General features: G+C 39.9%; 1 protein-coding gene across 1 annotated transcript in view; it reads right to left on the reverse strand.

Moving 5' to 3' along the window:
- Nucleotides 1–24,484, reverse strand: part of esamb (endothelial cell adhesion molecule b) — a 46,479-nt gene extending 21,995 nt beyond the window's left edge. Inside the window, exons 1-2 of the mRNA XM_088300028.1 lie at nt 24,434–24,484; nt 24,007–24,343 (exon numbers count right to left, since the gene is read on the reverse strand). Of these exons, the coding sequence (XP_088156154.1) occupies nt 24,007–24,061 (55 nt within the window). The 5' untranslated portion in view covers nt 24,062–24,343; nt 24,434–24,484. The remainder of the gene's footprint in view (nt 1–24,006; nt 24,344–24,433) is intronic.
- Between the last annotated feature and the right edge of the window lie 2,812 nt (nt 24,485–27,296).

The following is a 27,296-nucleotide window of genomic DNA, read 5'->3' on the forward strand; positions in this document are numbered from 1 at the left end:
CAATCACTAGATGGCGGCACATACAAAGCCCATATCCTGCTGAGGGGCGAAGGTTTCCGTGTTTGCGAACATAGAGAATGTTGATTTTTTTTTCATCAGGGTTTGTTCAAGGTCGCAACACCATTTGCCAACAGTTTTAATGGTCGCAAACAGTTTTTCATATCGCAAGGAAGCGACCATTAAAACAGTTGGCAATCATCTAGCAAACGTCCTTGCGACCTTGAACGAACGAACCTTGACGCAAAAATCCACATTCACTACGTTCGTAAACACCCAAAACACCCGCCGCTTCCAATATATGAACTGTCATAAGTAACATGCGTAACGCTTTGCTGTAAACTGACAACTAGTTGTATCCCTCTGCGGCCTAAAGCAAATATATAGAAGTAGAAAGAAGTTCCATCTCCAAATCATTGATCATCCAATCACAAATTTAATTGTGGTTGTGTTGGTTGAATGACATGTCAAGGAAGTCTGAAAATCATTTCATTTTTGTCCCCCCCCAAAAAAATTATGTTGCCAGGCAGCTGTTCCATCTAACTACAGAGTGCAGGACTGGAGGCAAATAACCTGCAAAAAAGCTGACATTTCTCGCCCCAAGAACGTTTGACGTACTGACAACGCGTCACTGAGTAACTCGAGCTTAATTACTCTCAAACATCAGGCCTATGTGACATATTAAATAAAGCACAAAAGGACCATAGCAACTGCGTAGCAACTGATACATCAAGATGCGTCAAGTCGCAACAAACATTGGTACACATAATTTTGGTTAATTCATGCCTCTTATTGCTCTCCCCCAATATGTTTACACATGTCTTTGCACGAGTTCAAAGTGTGTTTAAAGAACTTGATTTTTTTTAAATGCCGTAATTGCTGTGAAAAACAAATGCCTAGAAAGTAAATCATCAATCAAGTCTTTAAATCATGGATTTCACTTACTGTTCATAGGAACGTGGCGTTTACTCTGTATCGCTTTGCTTGAAACTCAAATATGCATATCTAATCTGCATATCTATCTTGCTAAGCGAGGGCATCTATATCATTATCAAACTATCTATAGTAGCATAATCATTACTATGCGTCAGTATACATTGATGGACTAAAAATGTAATTAACTAAGCTGGCTTTGTTCCACTAAGCAGGACATATGTTGCACAAAAAGCAAAGGCGTCAAAGCTTTGCGGATATTTACATGTAACCTTAAATGCCATTTGAATAAAATCAAGTGGTTATTAGTCCACCAGCTCTGTGCGCCTCCGCAGCAGTTCCCCGCCATCGCACGCAGCCCATGTGACATTTAGCGCCGAGCGGGAGCCGCACTCATGTGTTAGGCACGCTCACAAATCACGGGCATGATTAATATGGAGCAGCTATTTGCGCAGGTAATGCCGCTCTCGCTTTGCTTCCCTGTTGTACATCAGCCGGCTAATGTGACGCTTTATTGATCCCTGTAGGGAAAATGATCTTTTGGCAGGGAGGTCTCGGCGCAGGGTCGGGAGGAGCGAGAGCGGCCCTGCGCCGAGCTGCTTGAGCATTCAGCGCGGTATTGAAGGATGCTTGGAGTCGCCGTCTGTGCTTGAAGGGCGCTCAGTGATCTCATATTGGTGACCGCTGCTCCAGATGCAATAATCGGACCTCAGCATATTATCCACCAGTCGCAGAGAAATTATGGATTTTGGCGCGTGTGTAAAAGGGCATGTGGAAATACACACGTCAACAAAGAAAACGGCCACGATAGAATTCTGTCACGGTCCAATCATAACCTGAAAAAATTATCTCGCAGAGAAAGGGTGTTTCGATGCGTGTCTTGACACGTGGTGAGATACGATACAAGGAAAGTTTAAAGTGGAATCAATGGATTTGGTTCAGTGAGATTACGATTTAATATGATAGCTTAGTTTGAGAAGCTACGATGGAATGACTTTCTTCTTATTATTAGGGCTGGGTTTAAAAAAAAAAATCATATCTATTTTCCTTTTCATACCTCCTTTTCACAATGCAAAAGTAGCGTATCAAAACAAAATGGCGGAAGTAGTGAAGTCAGCGCCAACGACCATGAAGGCAGATGTATTTATTGTTTTGATCAGTTCATGTTAAATAAAACGCAAGTGATTAATATAACTGCATTGGCTTCAATTCTTGATGCAAATATGAATATTTTTACTTATGCGCCGGGTTACAGGAAGCAGTTTGTACTAATTGCAGCATTGGTTCTCTTTTTATGAAATACTAAGCTAGTAAAGAAAGCTCTTTTAATGCTCCTAAAAGAAAAAAAAAAAATCCAAACATGATCTATACAGATTATCATTCAGATGCTCATAAAGCAAAAAAAAAAAAAAATCAATTTCCATGCTCAAATTGCTGAGGTTTACACAAAACTCCAAACCTGGCCCATAAATTATGTTTCCATATTTCTAAATTAAAAATCTGTCCAGAAAGTGTTGTTTTCAATGGTGTCGGAGAGTAATATAGTGCAAGATAGATCTTAGATCTGTAAAATTGTCTAGTTGTCAACCTTCTCATTGATACAAAAGTTGTCTTATCTGCTTGATCTGTTGTTGAAAAGTGATTGCTTATTAATCGCTAGGACAAAAATGTATTTCGCATGTGAACAATTACACACAACTTCCGTCAAATCTCTCCTATTTTCACAGATGTTGGCAGCATTGACAAGAAGTATTTCTCATCTTATTTACAGGCAGACACTGTTGCCTTTTGAACCCTGCAAAAAAAAAAAAAAAAAAAAAGACCAAAACGCATCACATTATACATATCCTTTGACAAGCTTAGCCAACACCTCCCGTCTTCGGCAGAGAAACCGTCAAAACACAGCCAGGGAGGCCAAACAGGCAAGAACGCAGTCCATCACATTCATCTGAAACCCTTCTGATCCCGCTTTTGCCTTAATTCTAGAGTGCAAGTGGTCCATCCGGAAGGTGCGGGAAAGATCCGCTGACCTTAAAAGCTTTTCCTTCCGTGAACCTGAAGCCTATTAAACCCGATTGTACCCACATCCCTCCCCACCGTTAACACCGCTGAGTCAAGTGAGACGTCTGCTTCGCAAACCAATTGCTCTGGAGCTTGTGTTAAGTATGTTGGAGACCCTTAAAAAAAAAAAAAAAAAAAAAAAAAGTTGGGCATACCAGTCGGCTCGCACACACTGCTAGACCTCAATTTTCTTCCCCCTCAGCTCTTTTCGCCTCATGCCACGTCTTGTGGTAACAGCTCTCACTCAACGTGAACACGTTGCCAGAGACAGTGATGTCTCGCCTGCTTCGAATTGGGTCATTGGAAAAAAGAAGAAAAAAAAAAGACTGGCCTAAAGACACTTATCCAGCAAGATGGCAGCTCACCTGATCAAGGAAATTGGGTCGCTCGCACTTGGGCGGGGGGGGACAACGTGAGTGACAGTCAAGAGACCTTCGACTGAAAGTCGAGACATGCGATCGCTGTATGCAAGAGGAGTTAAAAATTCACTGCTCTCGTATTAATCACAATCAATGGTGCAAATGTCCCGTTACGCCCAATCATATTTGTGCAAATGTGAGGAAAATACCAAAACAAAGAATGTACAGTTGGGCTGCATTTTGTGGTAGATTTGCGCTGGGCACAAAATTAGGACTTTTGATTCACACCAACAGAAATGAGGTGAAGAAAATGTCTCAAAATCAGTCTTGGGAAACTTAGTCACACTCTGGTTGTTCTCAGTTGGTAGCCTAACAGTCAAGATTTGAAATCCACAAAGTGAATTTGAACTGGACACAAACGTAGCAAACCAAAATCCCAGATAAGCATACGGCACCTTAACACACACAGGCAGTGGTATCCCTGCTCTGCTCCTAACCCTCATTTTCAAGAGCAAATATCACATTTAGTCCACGTAGAAGGGATAAAAATCGTACGAGGCACCTGAATAGTGGAAGTCCCGACTACTCGAAGTGATCCACTGCTCAGAGCGAGCGACCATGGCTGGCATTTATTTGTGTGATACATGCGACGCACTCCCATCCCGGGGTACTCCAGTCAGAGCTCCATTGCATGATGGAGGATGACACAAGAAGTCGATCTGAAAAAGATGACGCTCGGGGCATGCTTGGGTGCCATCAGGATGGTTGTCTAAGGATAGCTGAGCCAGGACTGCGGATCCACAACGTGCAACTATTCGATGATGACGAGCTCAACTGCAACGACTCAGCGGACACATTCTACTAACGGTTTAGGTCGTCAGATGCTAAGTCACTCAAGGAGGGATAATGTACACAAGTCTAAGCCAAAACTAATTCCAGGCACAGTAACTACAAGACAGTAGTAAATCAAGTTTGTATTAAGAACATAATGTGGGTGTGGGTGACGAAGGTCCATAAAAGGGTGTCAAACTTCCTGAAATTTTACTTTGGTGTGGAAGGCATTCTCAAAAGAACCAATGCTGCAATTAGTACAAAGTGCTTGCTGTGACTCGGTGCGTGAGTAAAAATATTAATATTTAAATTAAGACATGAAGCCAATGCCAAAGCCAACTTTAGTGATTTACAACATGTAAAAGCTTTTTTTAGATCTTAGAAAATAGACAACTTAGTTTTAAGTCGAACAAAAAGCACACGCAGCTCCCACGCTCAGCTGCAGGTTTTCTAGTTCAATGAAAACAAACAGGCAGCTTTCTGCTGATTGGCTGCTACGAGGAACCGATCAGATGGTGCTGTGGGCGGGCCAATTGGCTTCTGCAGGCAGGGCCACCAGCATAGCATAGCATAGCGAGGGTGAGAGTAAGAGTGAGAGTGAGAGAGAGAAAAGCTTTTAATTTATCAGCTTTGAAAGCTAAAAAAAAAAAAAGGCTGATAATCGGCAACATGCCATATATCGTCCTAATAATCGGCCCAGCCAATAAACGATCTATCACTATTTTAAACCCAACCCTATATTTTTAGCACAACCGTGTTTGTCCAGAGGACATGATGAGACTTCAGAACTATGTAGGGAGGGGGAAAAAAAACAAAGTAAAATCTTGCATTTTTCTCCTATTTGCTTTTTGTGCTACAGGGGAATGGAAGTGAATCTGGCACACTGACAAGTGGCATTTCTTGTCGAGACTAAAAGATCTACTGTTTGAATGTTCAAATGAGTCTTGTTTTTTTTTTTTTTTTTTTTGTGGAAACGCGGGTTGAGTGTAGACTCGAGGATTGTAGGCTACCATCTTGACAGAACGACGCATGAGAAGCTGTCTTGTCCGCTAACGTCATCCACTCGCTCGCCGCGGGGTTGAGTTCTCACCCTTCTCTTATATGTTTCATGCAGAAAATGACTGTCACAGCCATCGTGCCAACAGACGCACTGAGAAGTCCAGTGATGATGATGATGTTGGTCCCAGGCCAGTTTTTAATTAGTGGCTGATCTTGGTGTGAAAATGCAGTTTTACAAATGAGTGTAGCGCGTGTGAAACTCCCAAATGTGTGAAATGACGCGTGGGGGCAACAGTAGAGATGGTGAATGTATACGACGTTATTGACAACTTGGTGTCTACAGGTTTGAGGAAGCCTGATCATTTTAAAGCCACCTCGATCCAGTTTAGAAAATCTCATTCATGAAAGTCCATTTGGAGTGGGAAATTTTGTGATATTTTCCGATACCCTTTTGTTTTGCTTAAAAGAATTGGTCCAGGGGTGCCCACTGTTTTTCAGCATCACGGCTACTTATAAAATAACCAGTCCAAGTGATCTACCTACTTTTTTTATAGATTTATTTGCAAATAGAATTAGAGTTCTTTATCGGTACAGTATTTATTGATGAACTGCTGATATTGAGCCTTGCACACGTCTTCCGATGAACATTAGACACCATGGACGGGTACTGGGATTTAATGTTGCCAGTTGTGCTGGTGTACGGCTCCACCGTCCCGCAAGTCATTCTCCATCGCCGGGGAAACTCCGAGCGCATGCCTTACATCAGGGGTGGGCAAACTTTTTGATTGGCGGGCCAAAATGGGTTCCAAAATTTGACAGTGGGACGGACCAGAAGCAGATGGATGGAGTGTTTTGGTAACCTCACCTCATCAGAGAAAAAAAATACATTAAATTTTAAATGAAAGTGAACAAAAGCAGTATTTCGAAAATATAACATTAACAAGGTTTATTTATTTCCTTTTTTTCCAAATTCGGCAGGCCAGATTAAAGCGTTTAATGGGCCGCATGTGGCCCCCGAGCCGTAGTTTGAGCACACCTGCCTTAGAGCATCGCCCGCTTCCCCCCTGGCCCGCAGAGGTCGGGATCATTAGTTAATTTATTCCTTTATTTTGGAAAATCAAGCAAGACTTACAGGACATACGGGACAAAGTCGAAAATTTGATCCATTCAAATAAAAATTCATGAATGTTGTCTTTGATGTCAAGCTTGTGATTTGCGGACATCTGGTGCAATCTCCTCAAAAGTACAAAGATTTTGCTCTGTAGTCAATTTTGAGATGGCACACTTACATGGTTTGACGGTGATGTTCTAAATGTGGAGAGACCACTTCAAAACTCAGGTTATAACTCGAACTCTTGCCTTTATCCCACGTGAGGTTACAAACAACCAAAAGCCTCACAAGGTTATTTGCTTCCTGCTGCTCTTAAACATTTTATCAGCCATTCTACAGCTGCTACAAGTCTAAGGACAGAAACAATGATTCAGTTTCAGGAGGCGGTAATCAGAACCGCACGAGTGCCATGGTTCAATTGTGTTGTGCAATGGACAAGGTAACTCAGCTTTAGGATGCCACATCATTCTTGGAAAGCCAAACGACACGCTATAAAGTGTCCACGCAGCTAATGAAATCATTTCAAGGCTTCTCAGAACAAGGCTGCCGTGTGGCTTGCCTGCCACCCAATTACAGAGCCCTGCCAAGCATTTTGAGAGGTGCGAGGAGCACAATCAACATGGATTATTTTAAAAGTGAAAGGATTCGATGGCACCAACACGCCTGACATGATAGATAGGCTGGCAGAAGCTCTTAAGGCCTCTCAAGGGTCCGCTTTGCGAATGCATTTAAACACACGCGTCGCCTTCAGCGCCGGGATTAAGACGCCGACTCCCTCGAGGCCCAACAAGTGGCGTCTCCGCGTAATGATCGAAGACACATGAAAGAGGTTTTATTCGGGTTTTTGTGTAATCCTCTTCAGCTACTTTGCACGTTTCTCTGCCCCAAGGAGTTGATAAAAATCTGGCACCTTAATGGCAACAGCTTTGGCATTTAATCTGTTGGATGTAGAAATTCAGCCAATGCGTCAATCTGGTCAGTGGCGAAGTAGGCTAAATCTGATTTGTTGTGATTGTAAAAACACTTATCTCCGGGTGGGCTTGTTGCTTAGCCTCAAAACATTTTCCATTATTATCCATGATTTAACATGCAGTTTTATCAGAACCAAAGATACTTGCAGCGACAGAGGAACGTAACGACATTCCAGTAGCTGAGCAACAGGGGAACAGCCATAGTTGACCTATTTCTAAATAAGGATTTTGGTGTTGCTGATAGACCCTTCCATTCATAATCCCATTTACATATTTCAGCGCATAGTATTAGCAAGGGGTCACAGCCCACATTACAACCCGACATCAGTAACTGCCAAAATGTCTCCGGCTTGTGTTAGAACGTCTCCTGTTTACCATCATAAAACACGAAAGACAACATGGAAAAACAAACATGGCAGCTGCCCGAAAGCAGTTTGTCGCACAATGGTGCCAAACGTCTACAAAATGACAAGACCGTCTGGAAAACTCCACTTGTAAATCACCCTTTGCTACCATAATATTATTCGGTGGAGGGAACTAATACGTTGCACATTGGCGGGACAGCGGTCAAAAAAATGAAAAATCACTTTCCCTTGCTGCTGAAGAGGTATTTATTTTTTAAATAAAAATATTGGGCATCATAGTTTGTCCAGTAAATAAATAATGCCAGACTGTAAACCATACATTCATTTATCAACACATGCAAATCAATCGGATGGGTAGTTAACACCCCCTCAACACTGCTAGCTAGTTAGTTGAATTGCTAGCAAGCACACTAGCTTGGTGTATTTGAGCGGCCAGAATTTTATATTACATATATAATCCAACGAGTTAAATTCTTGACAGTTCCACCTACACACAACAAGAAAATAATTATTTTTACTCATTTGCTTCTTTTATGCTTTTTATGGTGCTCTCAAATGCCCTAAAAGGCGCCAATTGATAAAACTATATCATTACTCGCAAGCTAGCCAGTTACATTTTTGGGTATCGCTAACTTATTATCTACCATCTAGAGAACTAGCAATACAGCTATTTCTACTGACAAACACTCCAAATCTAGTCTTTTTATTATTTTTTGATAACCACGATTGGCTGGCGACCATTTCAGGGTGCACCCTTTAATAGGAACCTATCGTGAGGATTCACAATAGTTAAATAGATAGTTCAAACCCAACCACTGAAATGCTTGTGTTACGATTTTCTACACTTTTAATAAGGACTGTAAGTGATAAAATTGGTCTTATTTACTGGCTTTTTGTTTTAATTTTTTAATAGTTAGCCAACATCAGAATTACATAAAAAGGTGCATTAGCTTTTAGTCAATTATTTATTCCTAGTTTCCAAATTAGTAACACAACACTGAAGGCTAAATTGAACCACTAAAAGGGTTTTAATTTAAATGAATTCCATACCATTACCTTAACACAAATGCAATTTTCTTCCCTGTATACCTACATTGCTAATTACAAATCGGACATCTTGACTGCGTAAACCATCAAGGCTGTGGGGGGGGGGATGGCCGGATCTCCTCCAGCATGACACGGTGTGACCTAGAGTTGCAATACGCATTAAACTGCCTTCCCTAAAGCTGTGATTGTGTTAAGATCTTTGGAGCCAGTTGGCAGCAAAGGGGTTAAGCCTTTAATTCGACCACAATTCCACAGAGTATTGATTAGCAGAGATGGATGAAGCCACCAATGGAGGGGAAAGTCTTTCTTTTCTTCCTTCTTGTGCTCTTGTTGCTGCCGAGGAGGTGTTTATAGATTGAGATGGAAACGTGTCTGCAAACCTTGTTTGTCGCTAGTGCACACGTGTTCTAAAAGATGAATTAGTAGTGCCGAAAAAGACATGTTTGACGGGTTTGCCCCTTGAACTCGCCATCCTCTCGCTCACAATCAGAGACCGCTATAACATCTTGATGAAGCGACCTGGCGGATATATGATGTCTGTTTCTAAGGCCGGGTCACTAAGATGCCTCTTCACACTCTAATCTCATTATCAGCACAAGCTGGCTTTTGCAAGGGGTGGGGAAGGCAGACAAGAGGGCTTCATATCACGACCACGGCTCTCCGACACAGGGAGCTCATCTATTGAGGCAGAAACAAGACTGCGACTGAAGTGTGAAAGATATGATATACTGCAAGACTTGCATCATCATCATAATAGTGTCCGGATGGATTTGGACAATGACTGATGAATGATTATGAATTTATGACTTTATACATCAGCAACAAAAATTTTACAAATTTAAAGACAGCTTCGCTCTACAACGGCTCCTTTATTTTTGAACTTAGTTCCCACATGTATGAGCTGTAAATATGGAAATTCTATGCTTTTGAATTTTTTTTCAATGTATTTTTTTATGTATGTTATGGTTATTAATACGCATCATCCTCATCAGAACTCATCAATTATTCAGTTATTTATTCAGTAGTTTACACAGTTTAGCTTTTGGTGTATCGTGAGCTTTGCTTTTTGCCCTCTTATTTCTAACTTGTGCAAATGTTTCTGTTTTAGCCATTTTTAACTCTCTAATTGATTCGAATAAATACAGTGTATAAAGGGGAGAAAAAAAATTCCATCCACAAATACAATGACTAAAGCACAAGTATACACTAAACGTATTAATCGCAATACTAAATTCCATAGTTTAAAAAAGTTTTATACTGAACACTTTTTTTCATTTACATTATCTCAGAATTAAAAAAAATGTTTTCGACATGACAGAAAGGAAATTAACATTTTATAATCCAAAGCATACCACATCATGGAGGACAGAGAGATTTCTAAAGAGCTTTTCAAGGGACCCAAGCACATAGCAAAGGAAAGTCATCAGATGTCACCTCTTTGTGTTTCGTGTTATTTTGCTGTTTCCAGACAAAACTGAGTCACATTACAAACGTTTGTCTTTAATAAAAAGCATGCGTGATTTTTCAATTTCAATTGAATCAGGGACACAACACACTAATGAGTCAAGTGAAACTGCATATTAGGAAACTCATGTTTGTTCATTTCCCTCAGACAAGAAGGGATTGTTGTTTTTTTTTTTTTTCCATCATCATCCAGCCCTCACGAAAAAAAGAACCTCTGTAGCATGTTACTGTCCCAAAGACGCGTCATTTCATCCTCAAAATACAGTCTGATCCTTCCACGTCTTTCTCATCTGACTTCAGCGAGACGAGCTTGTTTTCTCATTTCAAGCTACTTGCCTGACACTCGGCTGATTGGAAGAAGATTAAAGGCATGACACTCATCTCCGCTGCGGGATTTGACTCAAAAGTGTCTCCATGTGTGTCTTCGTTTGGGTAATTAGCCTGCGCGACAGCCAACAGATGAATAATGAAAGACACTTAAATCGTGCTAAACCCGCACAAATGGTCTGATCATTTTCGACTTGCAAGAGTATGATAATGGAATCCTTTTTTTAAAATATGGGAATAATCACACTTACTTGGAGATGCGTTTTTTTCACTCGGAAGCTTAAAAAAAGTCTTGCTTGACTTTCCGTTGAGAGGTTTGATACTTTTTTTTCATTTTATTTTATTTTTTTTACACAAAATAACATTTGAATTTTACGTTTAATTCCTATAAATGCTGATTCACATCTGAACGATTTTAATCTAATCTAATTGCAGTTTTTACTAGATTATGATTCAAGCGATTCTTTTTCTCAAGCTTCTCTTCCCGTGTATTTTTTACCAATAAGCGATAATTATTAAATTCATCTGTACCATGAACAATATCCGATTTATGATCCATAAATATTTTGATCTTATAGGCTCCATGCTAAAATGGGCAAAAAAAAAAAATCATGAATTAATAAGGAAGACAGTTTATCTTCTTCAATTACAGTTAAGTTACTAAACACGCTGACTTTTAAACAGCAACAACTGCACAAAATTCCACCAAGTCATATAAAATAAGACCGACCGACCAAGATGAAGCATTTTTTCCCCCAAATTGCAGCATTTTGCAAATTAAAAAACAGCATTCCACTATTTTAAAATGTCGATTTCTATTCGATTCATTGTTCAGTCTGAATGTTTGTAGCCTAGCATCCAATCGCTCCAATTTTTATAAATGTTTTCATAAATGCTCTTCCTCGAACCTGTGCAAATTGAAACCTCACTTTCTTCTTCACAGACGGTGAAACCTGCACCTCCTGTTTTTGATTCTGTCTTCAACATGTTTATGCATTCACAGATGTTTCTTGATACCTGGCACCTAAACGGGCAACTGTTGGCTTTTTAACAGTCACCAACCACTCAGGCCCATCTCCTCTGATTTCTATTTTATTTATTTTTAACCTATAGAACTAAGATTTACTGGCCTGAGGCAATTGAAATAGACGCGTGTATGCTATTCCGTATTAGCATCAAGCTAGCAGGGTGAAAAGCTAAGCTAAAATAGATGTTTCAAATACACAGTGTGATTGTCTTGTTTTGGGAGTAGCATTAAACAATTTGAAGCCTCTTTTTTTCAAAATCTGTTCACTATTCGCCACACTTATGCTATTTATTTGTCATGCGTATGTGAAAGCACCACTGTCTGACATCATCATAACCGTTCTAAAATTTCAAGCATGTGGAAGAGCAAGCCGGCAAATTACCTCATTTAATGGCCGTCTTAATACAGCTGGGAGTCGGCGATTTAGAGCTGAACATAAGAAACGAAGCATACATGACGACCGCGACAGGTACCATGGTTACGGTTTTTATCAGGTGTTAGCAGCTCTCTAGAAGCAGCTGTGTTCATCAGAGCAATTTAGACGACCAAATACCAGCAAGCCACATGGCTGGAAATAGAAATGAGCAAAATAAAATGCAGTATGTTCGGGGCCACTTGCGCGGAAGATTCAATGTCATACGTCGGTGGCTCCGCTTTTTTCGAGCTAACTATTAGGTTATTGAACACTGTAGAGTGAAAGTGCCAATGCGCTTGGATTTGTCCACTTGTTACTGCTTCTATATCAGAGATGGGAGGAGCCACAGTTTTTCCATCAGTGCTACCACGGTGGCACATAGAATCGCGCACTTCATTAATAAATTTCATAAAATCATGTTTTGTACCAATGTGCTGATACATTTCATGCTGAAATGAAAAAGATCCACTCTTCAACAACAAAGAACTAGAGACAAACAAGAAATTACCACATACTGTGATTACCCCCACCCCAAGTGTCGTGCAGAAAAATGTAAAATTTTTAATACAAAGAATAGCAAACAACAGTAAGCACAGGAACTAATTTTGGACATTCGTCATAAAACTCAACTCTCAAAGATTTTCATATTAGTCCTGAATGTCATTCAAAGTCAAAGGCCTCTTTGTTACAGGACAGTTGAGGGCAGATTATGCTGGGATGTTGAGGGAGCCAATTAAAAGCCGTTTGCCATCTGTAACAGTAATAATAGTGTAATAACATTGAATATGTCCAAGTTTTAGGAGGATGCACATTTTCCGAACTCTTTACGCACTTAAAATGAAATGTTAACGGTTCTTGTTAAAAACAAACAAAATCACTGACATTTGTGTACTTTTGATTTGAGGTCAGACTCAAATTAGGCACTCAGGTTTGCCTTTAAATTTGGTAAACACGATCAGCTACCTATTTTAGCTTTAGGACACCCCTTTCTTGACAAGGTTTTCTCTTTAGAGCTGCTTTTTTTGGGCCCTCTATTCACTTGGACGGGTTGAAAAAAATGATTGGTCAAGGAGCATCCTTGAGTGGATTGTGCTCAAGTTTGTGAGTACGGTGGCTAAAAGGCACAGGTGAGGAAAAATAAGCGAATTAGAAATCCTCGGCACAGCTAATCTGTTTTGGCGGGGGAAAAAAATGGATCAAGTGATAATTAAAATAATCTTCATACTTCGGTGGAACTAATCCCATTCTAATGGCTGAATCACTGATGTGGACACGGGGATTAGTTTTATTAGAGTATGTTAGGGAATTCTTATTGGGACCAATATTGTTATCAGGACTGCGAATCGCATTCATTAATTTTTTCCTCATTTCCTACCCTTTTGGCTGCCTGATCCGTTTTCTGCTTTAGCAAGAAAAAAAATACCATTAAGCTTGACTGTCAGGACATATCATTTATAAACTATAAAATTCTGTAGAGTCAGTTTTGTCCATTTTTTTTTTCCACTTTTGTAATGTTAAACATGGACCAATTATAAAACAAATGTTCTGCCTGTATTTTACATTGTTATTGTTGTAAGTGTTAAATCATTAGATATGTTTAATTAATTGTTTTTTGGAAATTTATCGTATCAGAATTGATTTCGGACAAAAATAAATAAATAAATAAATAATCAATATCCGTGGAGCCCAATTGCTTAGCACTCACTCAACTATTTAGCAGACAAGCAATTAAAGTCATTTTTCCCCACGCTCCTTCGTCTACAACAGGTGAAACTACGGCCCGGGGGCCATATGTGGCCCCTTAAATGTTTTAATCTGGCCCGCCGAACTTGAAAAGAATTAAATGAATAAACATTGTTAATGTTTTATTTTGTAAATACTGTGGGGTTTTTTCAAAGACATATATATTGTTGTAATGCTTTTGTTCACTTTCATATAAAATAATTTTTTTTTTCCTCCGATGATATGAGATTACCAAAACACTCCATCCATCTGCTCCTGGTCTGGCCAGTTTAGAACCCATTGTGGCCCGTCAATCAAAAAGTTTTCCCACCACTGGTCTACAATGTACTTCATTGTTGAATTCATTAAAAGTGTTCCACTATCCCCAACCCGCTTACACACCCGAGGTTAGAAACGTGACCCTGAACTGCTGGGAATATGATTTTATTCCATTCTGCAACCAAGTTCACTGTAACCACCTTAAGGGGGAACGCTACGTACGCTCATTCATTTTCTTTCTGTTCTTTGCTAACAGGAGAATAAAAACGCAACCCCGTAATGGATCCCACCTGTCAGCCTTATAATGACGTCACCGAGGACTCTCAGGAGACATCTTTCTTATCAAACATGGCGGTTGTGGCAGACTAATGGCATGTGGCGACGCTCGCTGGCGGGAATGTGACGTCAAGCGGCGGTCAAGTCATTACTCTGCCCGCCTTCGAGTCGCAGTATTCCCAATGAGCCAATTATTCCTACCTTTGACAGATAACTCAACACACAAAAATACTCTTATTCCTTCTATTGCCAGCGCTGCACAGCTCAAAGGTATTCGTTCTAAAGGCAGAGCCAGAGGGACCAAAACAAAAATAAAAATCTTGGCTACGACTTATACTAATGGACACCAACTCATGTATTCACCAATACCAAGTAACCGATACTACTAGTACTTTTGTTCCATAACATTTGTATTAAACCATGTCAAATAATTTTAGATAGAGACATTTTATTTACTCTGCAGTAGAGAATTAAGTTCAAAATAAATCAACTCACTCTGATCTCTGATTCATTTGAAAAAAAAAAAAAAAAAACACAAATCAAACTGACAACATCCTGAATTGTAGTCATTGTTCAAAAATAAATTGAAGTGCAAAATAATACAGGTTCTACTTTTAACTTTTAAAAGCATGATACTAAGAAGTTGGAAATTAGAGCAGAACGATACAGATGAAAAATGTATTCCAATGGAAATATTTCATATCAGTAGACGTTAAAAGATTTTTTTTACCTATTCAAAATATTTTAAAAACTATTAAATAAATTAAAGATAAATAATGAATACAATAAAAACAACCATCCACAAGAAAAAATACCATTCATGCGCTATAAAAAAAAAAACCAAATACTAAAGCTAATAAACACGAAACTAAAACAAAGCATTTAAAAAAAAAAAACAGAAGCTAATTAAAACTAACAAAAAAAATGATAAAACTAAGTTTGAAAAACAAAGGTCTCAACAAATTAAAAAATAACTCTAATGAAATTATAAAAGTATTATAACCCTGACACATAAGCAAGCAATCCTTGTAGGGAGAGTTTTAATCGGCGTTCCGGTAGATCAGTCACCTCAGGGACCTTCAGTGGACTCACGTGAGCGTGCCTGGAGCCCGGAACGCCAGGTTACACCTGCAGCCAGATGACGGCATTAATCTGGCCACACTATCCCTCCCCTGCCATCTGGCGAAAAGGCGCAACCTGCCTCAACCCTCAATGAATACTAATCTCAGCTTTCTCATCGCGTAGAGAAATGAGAAGACAATTCTCGCGCCAAGGAAGCGGCGATTTGTCCGTCATCTGACATTTTGAGCGTTACCTCGCCGGCAGGAGTGCAGAGAAAAACCCTAAAATTGCTTGATAGTAACAGCCAAGCAAGACAATAGTCTTCCTGCGCTCCCCTCATGCAGCCCATTTTCCTTTCAAAGTTAAAAAAAAAAAAAAGTTTTATTTCTGTACATACCAGCATTTCTCGCACCTCTTTACCCTAGAAAATACAAATTCCTCAAGGGATAAAAGACAAACATTTCAACATCAAAGACTTACTGGTGTAATCTCTTTTGAAATAATAATAAAAATAATAATAAAGGAAACACATTCTGCCTGTCTCAGCAAGTGTAGACGCGGATCTTTTCTCATTTAAAAGAGAATAATTGTGTCGGGATGAATTCAAGAAATAGACTTCAGCAGGTTTCCTCGAGCGCCGGCAGGATCTTTCAAGATGGAGATTGCAGTGGAACGGCAAAGTAGGAGCCACTAAAATGTCAAACTCGAAATGTGACACCTATGGTTGGTTGTCACTAAGTTCCCTGCGATTGGCTGGTGACCAGTCTATGGCATTCGTAAGAGGGATACGTTCCAGTTGACCTGTGACCCTTAAAAAAAAAAAAAATTGTATGGCAATCATAAATCAGACATCAGAAAATCGGAGGCGTTCATTGTCATGGAAGTCGCCACACGACATAAACCAGGTGCACCTCGTTCACATCTACACAACCCTCACGGGCTGAAGATGACGATGACGCACTTCATTGAGATTCATCATTTATAGCCCCCAATCAGCAGGGACACCTACGGCGCTCCACGCATGCCTCAGGTCCTTGCTTCGGGGGTCCGAGCAGAGCGACCAGAGGCGGCCACATCATTAGTCACATGAAGATGTGGTTTTTTTTGTTGTTGTTTTTTTTTTTTTTAAACAGCAACTTGTGAGCCAGCTCACAACTGATTCATCTAACACGCGCACGCAAAAAAAAAAAAAAAAAGACTTTACATGCCAGCGAGCAAGTGGGAGTAAAAGAGACGCTGACTGTCATGAAGGATGTGGTCGGTAGCTTTACTAATGATTGCCAATTACTGTCCGAGTGTGTGTGTGTGTGTGTGTGTGTGTGCGCGAAATAGGAACACATGCACAATTGTTGTAGAATTGATCGAATAGAGTGCATTTAACTCCTGCAAGAGTTAAATGCAGGTTTCCATCTTGATGCTAGCAGTTTCTTTTTACAACAGCTCGAAAATATCGTAAAGGACAAACGACGGCACACAACATTAGGTACACTTCCATCATACAGTTTTTTTGTGTGGTAACGTGGCAGAAAAAATACATGCTCTGTTCGCGCCATGCTTGCTTACTGTTTTTCATTGTTTTATTTTAGAGCTCCTTACATTAGTCAGACAATCAAGTTGCTTATTTAGAGCGGCTTGCGAGTGCAGGAAATGGATCGTGTGCCAGGAGGGCAAACGACAGAAGCAGAATAAGCTAGACGGAAAAAACTGGAATGCATTATATACATTATGATGTTCTTTGCAAGAGAGATTTGAGAATTTGACCTCTTCAACTTTTAAATGAGGAGGTCTACTCTCCAATTCTAAAATTGAATGAACACATACATTGAATGCAAGTTCTCTCCGAGAAGGGAAGTGCGACGGTGGTGATGCGTGCACGTGATGCCTCCCCTTCATTTTCTTCCTTCGTATTTTTGCTTTGGTGGCTCGGCGCTCGCTAAAGATTCTCTTGGCTGATTAGCATTGTAGGCCAGTTAGATAACGTGTGGGCCGTGGATGGCAAAACGGCTAATGCGGTGTACTGTAGCGAACATCAAAGCGAGCGATTCGCCATCGCAAAATGCTGATTGGTGTGTGAATATAATGATGGCGGCGGTTTGAGTCACATTCGCCTGCGAGTCGGCGGCGGCGGCGGTGGTGGTGAGGAGGTTGGATGGAGGGGGAGGGGAATGCACGCGCAACTTAATGGGCATCGAATCTGATGTTTACGGCCAAAATGTAATCGTATTATATTTGTAAGCACAGAGCAGAAGCGAGCCAGCAGACTGTGACAAAGACTTTTTCAAAAATGCGTCTCCTCAAATGCCGTTTACGAGACAAGCTGCGCCGCGTCACTGCTGATATCCATCACCATGCTTCTTTTGACCACCTTCTTAAAGCCACATGATCGCCAATAAACACCTGCCTGCTTCCACAATTGTTGCTGTCACTGAATTCTTAGCGGATGCGTCACCCGAAATGGTATCGTTGGTTTGTGCTGGTTTTTGTTGTGAAAACATTTGTTTGTGCTGCCATGTTTTTAGAGAGATTTTACACATTTTTCTTTCTAGTGACAGGACCATTTTAAGTCCATTTTGAGCGGACGGGGGCTCTCTGGATGACCTAAAAAAAAACAGTAGCAGCACAAATGAAAGCTTTACGGCACCAACAAAGCCAAAGCACACAGATATTTCCCCCAAATTTTGTCTGAGGTGGAAGGCTAGCATCACGCACGCCGTGACGAGAGGCGCTAGCCCATGAGATAACAGACATCCAGGTTTCCCTCGGCCGGCGAGTTCATCTGTGGCGTCATTTCCTCGCGTGGGAATTTAAAAAGTGACAACAAGCTGTTTTGTAAACTGTTGCATCTGGGAAACATGCATTTCTAAGGTATGGGACTAGCTAGCAAGCTAAATGCGCACTCCAGTGATAGAAAAGGATTTGACTAAGACAAACCAATAACTAATTGTACTAGATATCCCGTGATGTGAATGAAGACGGTTAGATTTTATATCGAAATAGAGCGGCTACACATGCCGGATCCCCAAATGCTTCGCCATTTTAAACAGCGCCTCCAAAAATATAATTAGGAAAATTGAAAGGCTACAACAACAATATTACTCCACAATTCAGTACTACTTATTTGTTATCCTTCGCCAATGCTTTCAGCAACTATCTTCAAACATGTGACTCCACATTTATGTATTTGGATATAAGACATCACATTTCCTTTCCACTTTAAAACTCTCATAGTTTGTACTTCTAGGGTGCTTGTATTTCCTGGAACTAAAATGTTCCCATCATTAGCCCAAAAGTCTCAGGAATACTAACAGGTATGCAATTACGGCTGATGTCTGGTTGAAATGAGCCATTTTTGATCACTGCCATCACTGGTACACCTCACCGATGATGTTGAAAACACACAAACGCACACATGAACTTGACTGAGCTGCAATGTCACGAGTTTTGCAGAACTCAGAACACACATGTTGACGAAATTGAAGTGGTTGAATTCCAATTTGTACGACTTGTGAGGCTACCAACTGATCTGGCCTAGTTTTGCATTAGAAACTTATTAGCATTTCCTGCCTGCAATCAACATCTCGAACCTCTGCGGGAGTGCGTGTGTGTGTGTGTGTGTGTGTGCAGTCAATTAGACTGCCTCGCGGAACACCCACACTAAGGTATGTGTCAGCCTAACAAATGCAGCCATGCATAGCGTCGGGGGGTGGGGGGGTAATTCACAGAGATGGACTGAGTTCAATAAAGTGACAGCGAAGATGTACAGCGCGGCAGAATCGTCTCTGCACGAGTTTGTGTCACTGACAAGGGAGAATAATGGGCATCATGTTACATTTAAATGTCACTTACTACGACCTATTCGACTGCAGAGGTGGGTGGGAAGAAACAGGTTGTCGGTAACAAAGGATATAATGACCTGTATGATCACGGAAAACATGCTTGTAAATATTTTAAAAGGGTTGTAATTCAAATATCTGTTGCTTAAGGTGTTTTCATCTATAACCATGACTGTCGCCGCTAACTGTTAGCATGACAATGGCATATTCCATTATTTGATAAGATGGTGAGTCATTCTGCAAGCAACGTTGTTTGGTTGGTTTCAATACACATGTAATTTTCTTTGTTTTATGTTTAGTTTGATAGTAAACCTGGAGTGTCATTAAACTTCTTTTTTTTTTTATTATTAACTATATTCCAAACTTCTTATTATGATGTGAACTGAATCAAGTTGAGTTCACTGCCACTAAACAGACCGAAGGATGTCTTAAATTTCAAAAACTTTTTAAAGTAGCTAAATAAGCTAAACCAATTATAAAATAAAATAAAAAAAATGTTTAGTGAAGTAGTGAGTATTTCCATTGGTCACTTTATTATTATTATTTATTTATTTAATTTTTTTTAGTTCTGCCACAGAAAGGCTGGTTCATATGCTAACTTTCAGTAGATTTTATTTCTCTTATGGGGTTGTACAAATAAATAAACAATCCAACATCTAAAACTGGTCCAAAAGGCTCCCGCTTTGATCGGACCACATCACAACTGTAGGACATTCTTTACACTGACTTCCTATGACTCAAAAAATTTATTTTAAAGTCTTACCGATGGGTCACAAAGCTCAAAATGGTCATGTATCGAACATATTCAAGAATTTAACATTTTAAAAAAATCTGACCTACAGATCACGCAGGTTGGTGGGTGAAAGCTTATTTATTTTTTGAACCAGTACTAAACAAACTACAACAGCATTGCTTCTTTGCTCCTAGGCCCACCTTTAAAAAAATAAAATAAAAATCTGACATCCAGTCAAACTGACTGTACATTTCAATGTGTCCTGAAACCTTTAATGTTCACTGTTTGCTTATAAATCAAAATATTAATTCATGAATATTATTACTTAGAAGCTTTATTTTCTTTCCCTCCACAAAGCACTTTGAACTGAGTTTGTGTCCAAACGGAAACAGTGATCTCACGCAGCGTCCTGATGAGAAACACAGTTTGTTCCGACACTGGCCTAATTTCTACTTTAGCTAATGAAGCCCTACATGATGAGATGAGATGACCCTCAGAGCTCAGTTACGATGTGATGCGGTTCCGCCGGGCAGGCAAACACGAGGTCCACGCCACGGCCGAGCGGCTCAGCTGAGGACACGTCAACGTCTTGATAGTGGTGGCCCGGAAATGGGAAAACTGAGCTAATGCTGCATTCCGACTGCAGACTAAAGTCACCTTGTCACCGTCCTCGGCCCACTTTGAGCTATCAGTCATGTGACATAACTGGCGTGTACTTAAACATCATCAAAGGTGTTAATGGTCATAAAACATCGAAAAAATGTCTGCCCCCTGGTTCGAGTCCATCAGTTGGACCATGATGACAGCAGAGTATTACACGATTTATTTATAAGCGAATTAGCTACGGATGTCAGTATTTTTTTCATTTGTAAAGTTGGTGTCGAGCAGGATCGGTTTCTGGAGTGTGAAAAATGCATTATGGAAAATGAAGCGCCTTTCCATCATCAGAGCAGGGGGTTTGATGAGAATGCTGAGCTTTTGTGCATTCTCTGCTTTTTGCATTAGCGAGAAACAAAGGATTTTTAGAATGGTTGCACGATATTCAGAAGAAAATAATAAATTAAAAATAATTTTCTGAAGGATTGTCAGTGCAGATGAAAATGACATCACATTGTTGGTGTGAGTAAGACTGCTTGTCGAAAAAGTTTGAATTTTTTGGTAATCGTCGCTTGTTCGGCGGAAACATTATATGCCCAAATATGGTAAAATTCTTTATTTTCCACAAATTCATACTTTTGGTCCATTCGCACTTCGTCTCTAATTTTAGCCAATCTAAAGTACAACACGTTTGAGAAGTGTGGCAAAACTACTTCAGTTTCCTCGTTCTGTGGAAGCTGTGTGACGTAATTGTCACCTCTATTCTCTCGGCGAGAGATGCTTTTTTCACAGCAATAGCAACATAAGTTATAATGTATAATGAAGCAGTGCCTGGGAACTCAAACAAGCTGCTTTTTTTTTTTCCCCTTTCTGTAGAGTTGTCATTTTCACAATACAAGGAATCTGGCCGACAGCGACGATATACAAAACATGCTTTTCGAAGAGTATCCCTACCGTTTATGAGAGTGCCAACCATCACACTTTGACAAATTCAGGGTAACATTAATACCATAAAGCTGTCTTGAAATACAACGGCTATGAGATAAACAATTGGTGAGATAAACACTACAGATTCGCTAGCCAGGCAGCTAGCTAGCTAGCTTACAAGCATGGCCAACATCAGTTCAATTCCACTCTGACATTACCTCACAAAGCACGGATGAACATGAACAGAAAAGTAGCTACTCATTTTCTATGAAATACGAGTCAGTGCATGTACAGTTGTACATTTTGGTTTTATTCTTCAAAATTCAGCTTATTTTAATTTTATATTGACAACTGTTCCTACAAGCGCTGTTCAATGGAAATATAAGTTGCCCAAGTTTTAAAGTAATCAAAGCTATAACTGCAATTTGATATCGTTAAACCACAATATTTTTTCTCATGAGGAAAAACAGTTTAGATCAAGCGTGGGCAAACTAAGGCCCGGGGGCCACTTGCGGCCCATTAAGCGTTTTAATCCGGCCCGCCAAACTTGAAAAAAAATTAAATGAATAAACCATGTTAATGTTTTATCTTTTAAATACTGTGGTTTGTCAAAAACATATATATTGTTGTAATGCTTTTGTTCACTTTCAGATCAAATTAAATGTTTTTTTTTTTCTTCGATGATATGAGACCACAACACTCCATCCATCTGCTGCCAGTTTAGAACCTATTGTGGCCCACCAATCAAAAAGTTTGCCCACCCCTGGTTTAGATAATGGATGGATGTTTTTTTCTTTTTGCTTGCCATTTGAAATCTGCAAACTCACCTTTTAATAAACGTTTGGAATGAATTCATTGACTTCACATTACGGAGTTAGAACATTCTGTTCCACTGGAGGTCCCACTGTATCGCTCAGTGATATCACAGCGCTTAAATTAGTTTAAGAGACATTCTTTTTATGTCTTGCAGGCGTACCTACTGCCTCCCACTTTTAAAAGGAACCAAAAGTAATGGGACAACTGTGCTGCTCAGCTGTTTTGTGAGCCCACATGGGCAGTCTGTATCTTGTCCATGTATCCAGTGAAGGTGCTGCGTGTTGATGCCGCGTAGTCACTAAATCCAAATGTTCAACAAGAGTGCCGAGCAAAAAATGATGCAGTGCTCACTTGACTCACACAAGTTTGAGGAGCCTTCGGGGCTTCTCCGAGAAGCGTCTGAATTATACACAGTATGAGCTGCTTTGGAGAAAGAGGGGGAAATTAATCATATTTAATGTGTGCAAACGTATGCCTTCGCTTGGTGACACAATATCACTTTGGTCTGCTAAATACCAACTTTTAAAGCAGCCACTATTAACACTAAGTTACGACCTCATCAGATCATATCAGCGCATTCATTGTCTGCCTATGTGCCCTCCCTAATAAATAAGTCATCATGTGAGCATGTCCGCTTCTCTTTTTCTCCAGGTAAATCTCTGCTTTTATTTCATTCCCCCAGCTCACCGGGGACGATAAAGCAACATCATTCGACATGGTTGAAATTCATTTTTGGAGCGTTCAAGCGTGCCGAGACAACATTATGCCCTCTTAAGATGAAGAAGTGCTCCTCTGCTATGTGCTTAAAAGCAGGACCCCACCCCCACCAGCCCAGTTCAAAACACAGGCGGCACAACCACAGTGGAATTCTGAGCAATACATTTATTTTTTTTAAAAGACATATTTTAGGACTTGTCAGCACGCTTCTTCCTGCATTTGGCTTTCCAACACATGGAAGTGCGTGCAGAGAAAGTAGCGGCATCTGACAAACCGGAGAAAATCCAAGTTTTTCCAACTTGAACAGCTTCAATACTTGACAATTTAACCTGAGAGAACTTCCTCTGGACACAGATAAAGGATCCCCAAACTGCGGGTCACGGCCCAAAAATAGGGTCAGCAACACCTGACAATAAATTTGCTAAACTTGGCTGTAGATTGATGCCAGATCCTGTCAGAGGAAGACATTGTGTAAAGAGAAAAAAAATTGTTGTATTTTTAATTCATGCAAAATAATGTAAATAGTTTGTATTTTAGTATTTCCTTAATATACATGTACATTTTCATTGTACTTTATTTTTCAATTTTGTGAATTGCAAACTGTATCGGCGTATTATGTATTATTGTGTCAAATCAAATCACACATTGTACTATTGTAGTAAATGTAATTTGTAAAATGTAATTGTTGATTAAATTTTTATCAAATTTTATTGAGAAACATAAATTTATAGTGTTTAACTGTGAATGTATTATACTGGACTTAGTGATGTAAATATGTAAAATTAAATTGTAAATCCATAATACATTTTAAGCAAATTTATTTTAAAAATATTGCGCTTGAATCTTGTTTCGTCCTTAATGTAAATGCATATGTATTCCATTAAAATTCATTAATGCCATTTTGCATATTCCTATGCACTTTTGTAAACTGAAGTATTTTTATATTCTAGTTCATGCAAAGTTGTAAATTTTTTTTTTTTTTTTTTAAATGCACATTGTAAAATTGAATTGGTTCCTGTGGGAGTCATTTTGAACAGCGCCATTTAGTGAACATCATAGCAATCATTTGACCTTGAGTTCAGCCACAGTTTACAGCAAAACTAACGAGAAGCTCTTTATTTTAATTGCTCCTCTTACCTTGAACAATCCACCAGATGATCATCAAGGCTCGCAGTCTTAATTGCATCTCCATGGCGCCACATCCAGCAAGCAGGAGCCTCTTCAAACTTGTCCACCACACTCACACACCTGCGACTCGCTTGTTCAGGTAACTCCACAAGAAGCCACGACGGGAGCGACGAGTGTAGTTGTGCAGGAGACAGCTTTCTCTCATGTCACGGCGGACATGGCACGTTGCCCCCGCCGTCGCCTAAACTCACTTTGCCGGCGAAGGCGAGCTCCGCAGCTCCGTGTGTGTGAACCGTCGCGCCTTCTAGTTGCTCCTTGCTCCCACCTTCAACTGTGCTGTGGTGTCCTATGAACACGAGAACAAGTGCAGCCAGTCAAGCCGAGTGAGTGTGAGAGTGCGTGTGCGTGGCCGTGGACTCTCCTTGTCGGTTCCCACCTGACTGACTGGCTCTCTGCCGCCCCCTGCCGCGCATTACAGCCATCGCAGCTCATCAAGAGTTAAAGGGACGCTTGATTGACGTTAACATTGGCACTTATATAACAGGTTTGCATGTAAAAACGACAACTAAAAATGCCCATCCTGAAAAGACTCTGGAGTGATTTACGTTTTTTTTCCTGATGAGATTCAAATTGGCACGCCCCCTTTTTTTTCGGTCTCAGCGTCGACACATTTTTATTCTTCAGCTTTCGACCAAACATGAGACTGTCACTGTTCTTTTGGTATCTATTGTAAATGTGCAGCATAACCTATCTCGCTCTGCTCACTTCCACATTTCCTTATTCTCATATAAATCAGCCACGGAGAGGTTAATCCTTTTGATATGTTGAAGTGGTCATAGGTAGGGATGTCCTCATGAAATTTGGTGCCAATTGATCTCCGTTTTTGGACGTTATGAGCAATAAAAGTACAATGATTTCCAATGGAGAGTTTGTTTCTGTGACATCAAACGAAACATGGAGTGAGCAGAGGAGGGCGCGGCCATACGCTTCATTAAAAGTCGGCCTTTTTCAAGTCGTCACTTATTTCATTATTTCTACAAAATGAATGGATAATAAAGAAAATGATAACTGATTTCACTTTCCCGATCAAAAAATATATAAAATGAGCTCGTTAGTTAAAAATGTGCCATCATGACTGGGGAGATACTTTAAGTACGTTCAACTTTTGACCTCTGGAAACCACAAAACAATTATGCTTCACAATGTTTTTTTCCCCCTCAATACAAACTAATTAGTTAAAAGGTCTAATAATAATCATTCAGAATGCACAGTATTCATGAGAATACACCTTCAATTGGTTATTTAATCCCGAGGCGCTCTTAATGAGCATAACACTGGTCAACAGAAAATTTGGATCAGGGATGGCTTTAATGTGTCCTTATAGGGCCAGTCAACCCCTAAATTTTCTTCACAATATGTTCTATGCTGTCCCCCGATTTTAAACACGTCATTCTGATTAATATTCAGTTTGTGGAAAATTAGTTAAAGAGATCATTCGGCCGGGATGGTCCATTTTTCAACAAGCTTAATTCATGTATTTTTTTGAATCAGGAATTTAAGTGCTGATATTTTTACATGGAGACCTAAATAGATGTGACAATGTTCAGCCCAGTCAAGGGTCCCTCGAAGCAGTAAAATCCACACATTTTTGTTTGTTTCAGGGTACAGCTGTTTTGCCACTTGCTGTCGACTGAAAATGGCATCACAGTTGCTCAGGGTTCCGGTAACAACCAACAACAGGTGAGTCTATTATATTCTATGGACTAACAAAACGAATGTTGAACTTTTTAGAAGGTGTGTCTGACGCAGATCTGCAACAGCATTTCAGAAAAACTCATCATAAACAATCAAACATGGTGATGGTAGTGTGATGGTCTGGGGCTGCTTTGCTACTTTAGGACCTGGAAGAAGTTATGTAATTTATGGAAGCGGGAATTCTGCACTTTACCAGAAAATTCTGGTGGACAATGTTTGGCTATCGGTTTGTGACATCAAGCTGAAGTGCATTTGGGTTCTGCATCACAGCAACAATCGAAAACATATCAACGAGTGAACGTCTGAGTGGCTTAAGGGAAAAAAAGGTTTTGTTGTGGCCTAGTCGAAGTTTTAACTAATTCTATTTTTCATGCATGTGTTTTTTCTATCAGGGTCGTGCCTCACTTGTGAATATTGGTCCTGTGCAATCTGTTGTCCACCGCCCTGTCTTCCTTGTTTAATGTCACTGCGTTAAAGTGCCATTGTGTGAAACTTTGTGAGTGCCATTTTATGTTACTCTGTGGCAATTATGACGTGAACAGTACTAAAAATACCCCAGAAGACCTTTTTTAAAATGTCATTCTTGTTGGAAATACCTTCATCGCCATCGTATTGTGTGTGTGTGTGTGTGGTGCACATGGATTGAGTGTGCGTTAATAATTGATTGCTTGGATAAAGCTGGTTTAGACCACCTCAAGACAAAAAAAAAGCTGTTTTTTTTAGGTTTTGGGTAATAAATCCAGCAAAATGAGCTTTTATCTAAAGATGGCAATTATATGTCTCTGCGTTATGTCCTCCTGAATGCTTCCATTGTCCCAGTTGAAATTGTTGTGATCTGCGATGCTGCCAAGTGTAGTGGGAGTCCACCGCACAAGGGTTTTTTTTTTGTGTGCGTGAGTTTCCCCCTTGTTGCTCTTAGTAGAGTTCTACAATAAACCATACAAGTGATAGTTGTTGATCTTTTCTGCCATCTAGTGGCCATCACATGTAACAACGCATTGATGGTCTGCTGGTTGTGCATGTATTGATTCATGAGAAAGACTACCGGTTTGATACGCAATTAAAATATTGTTTAAAACTGAATGTTCTTTTAGTAAGATGCATTATTTTTGTACCTGGTTTATTTAGTTCTTTGTTTTTAAATGTTGAACTTATCGTGTAAAGCACATTGGGTTCATTTTGTGTATGAAATGGAATATATAAATTTCTTGCTTTAATATATCGTGAGTGTGACTGCTTGTTTGTATGTGCTGTGCAGTCATCCGGGATTGGCTCCAGCTCACATTACTCATGAGGAAGAAACATATTTTTAATGTAGCATTGCCTGATTTTTTCTCACCTAAACGCATTTTCCAAACATGTCAAGTATGTCAGCGAAAGTACTTTGACAGTTTGCTGCTATCTGCTCTTTACTGATAATCTCAAACTGCCACCAGTTAGCCTCCAGAAGTCAATTAAATGAAGTAATAGTGGTGTAATGTTTTCCAAAGCTTACATGCAGACAGATGACATAAAAATCATTCCTTTAATAGATTCAGCTGCAT

This window comes from Idiotropiscis lumnitzeri, chromosome 7, assembly GCF_059441095.1.
Source record: "Idiotropiscis lumnitzeri isolate Australia: NSW breed Sydney's pygmy pipehorse chromosome 7, RoL_Ilum_1.0, whole genome shotgun sequence".
NCBI lineage: Eukaryota > Metazoa > Chordata > Actinopteri > Syngnathiformes > Syngnathidae > Idiotropiscis > Idiotropiscis lumnitzeri.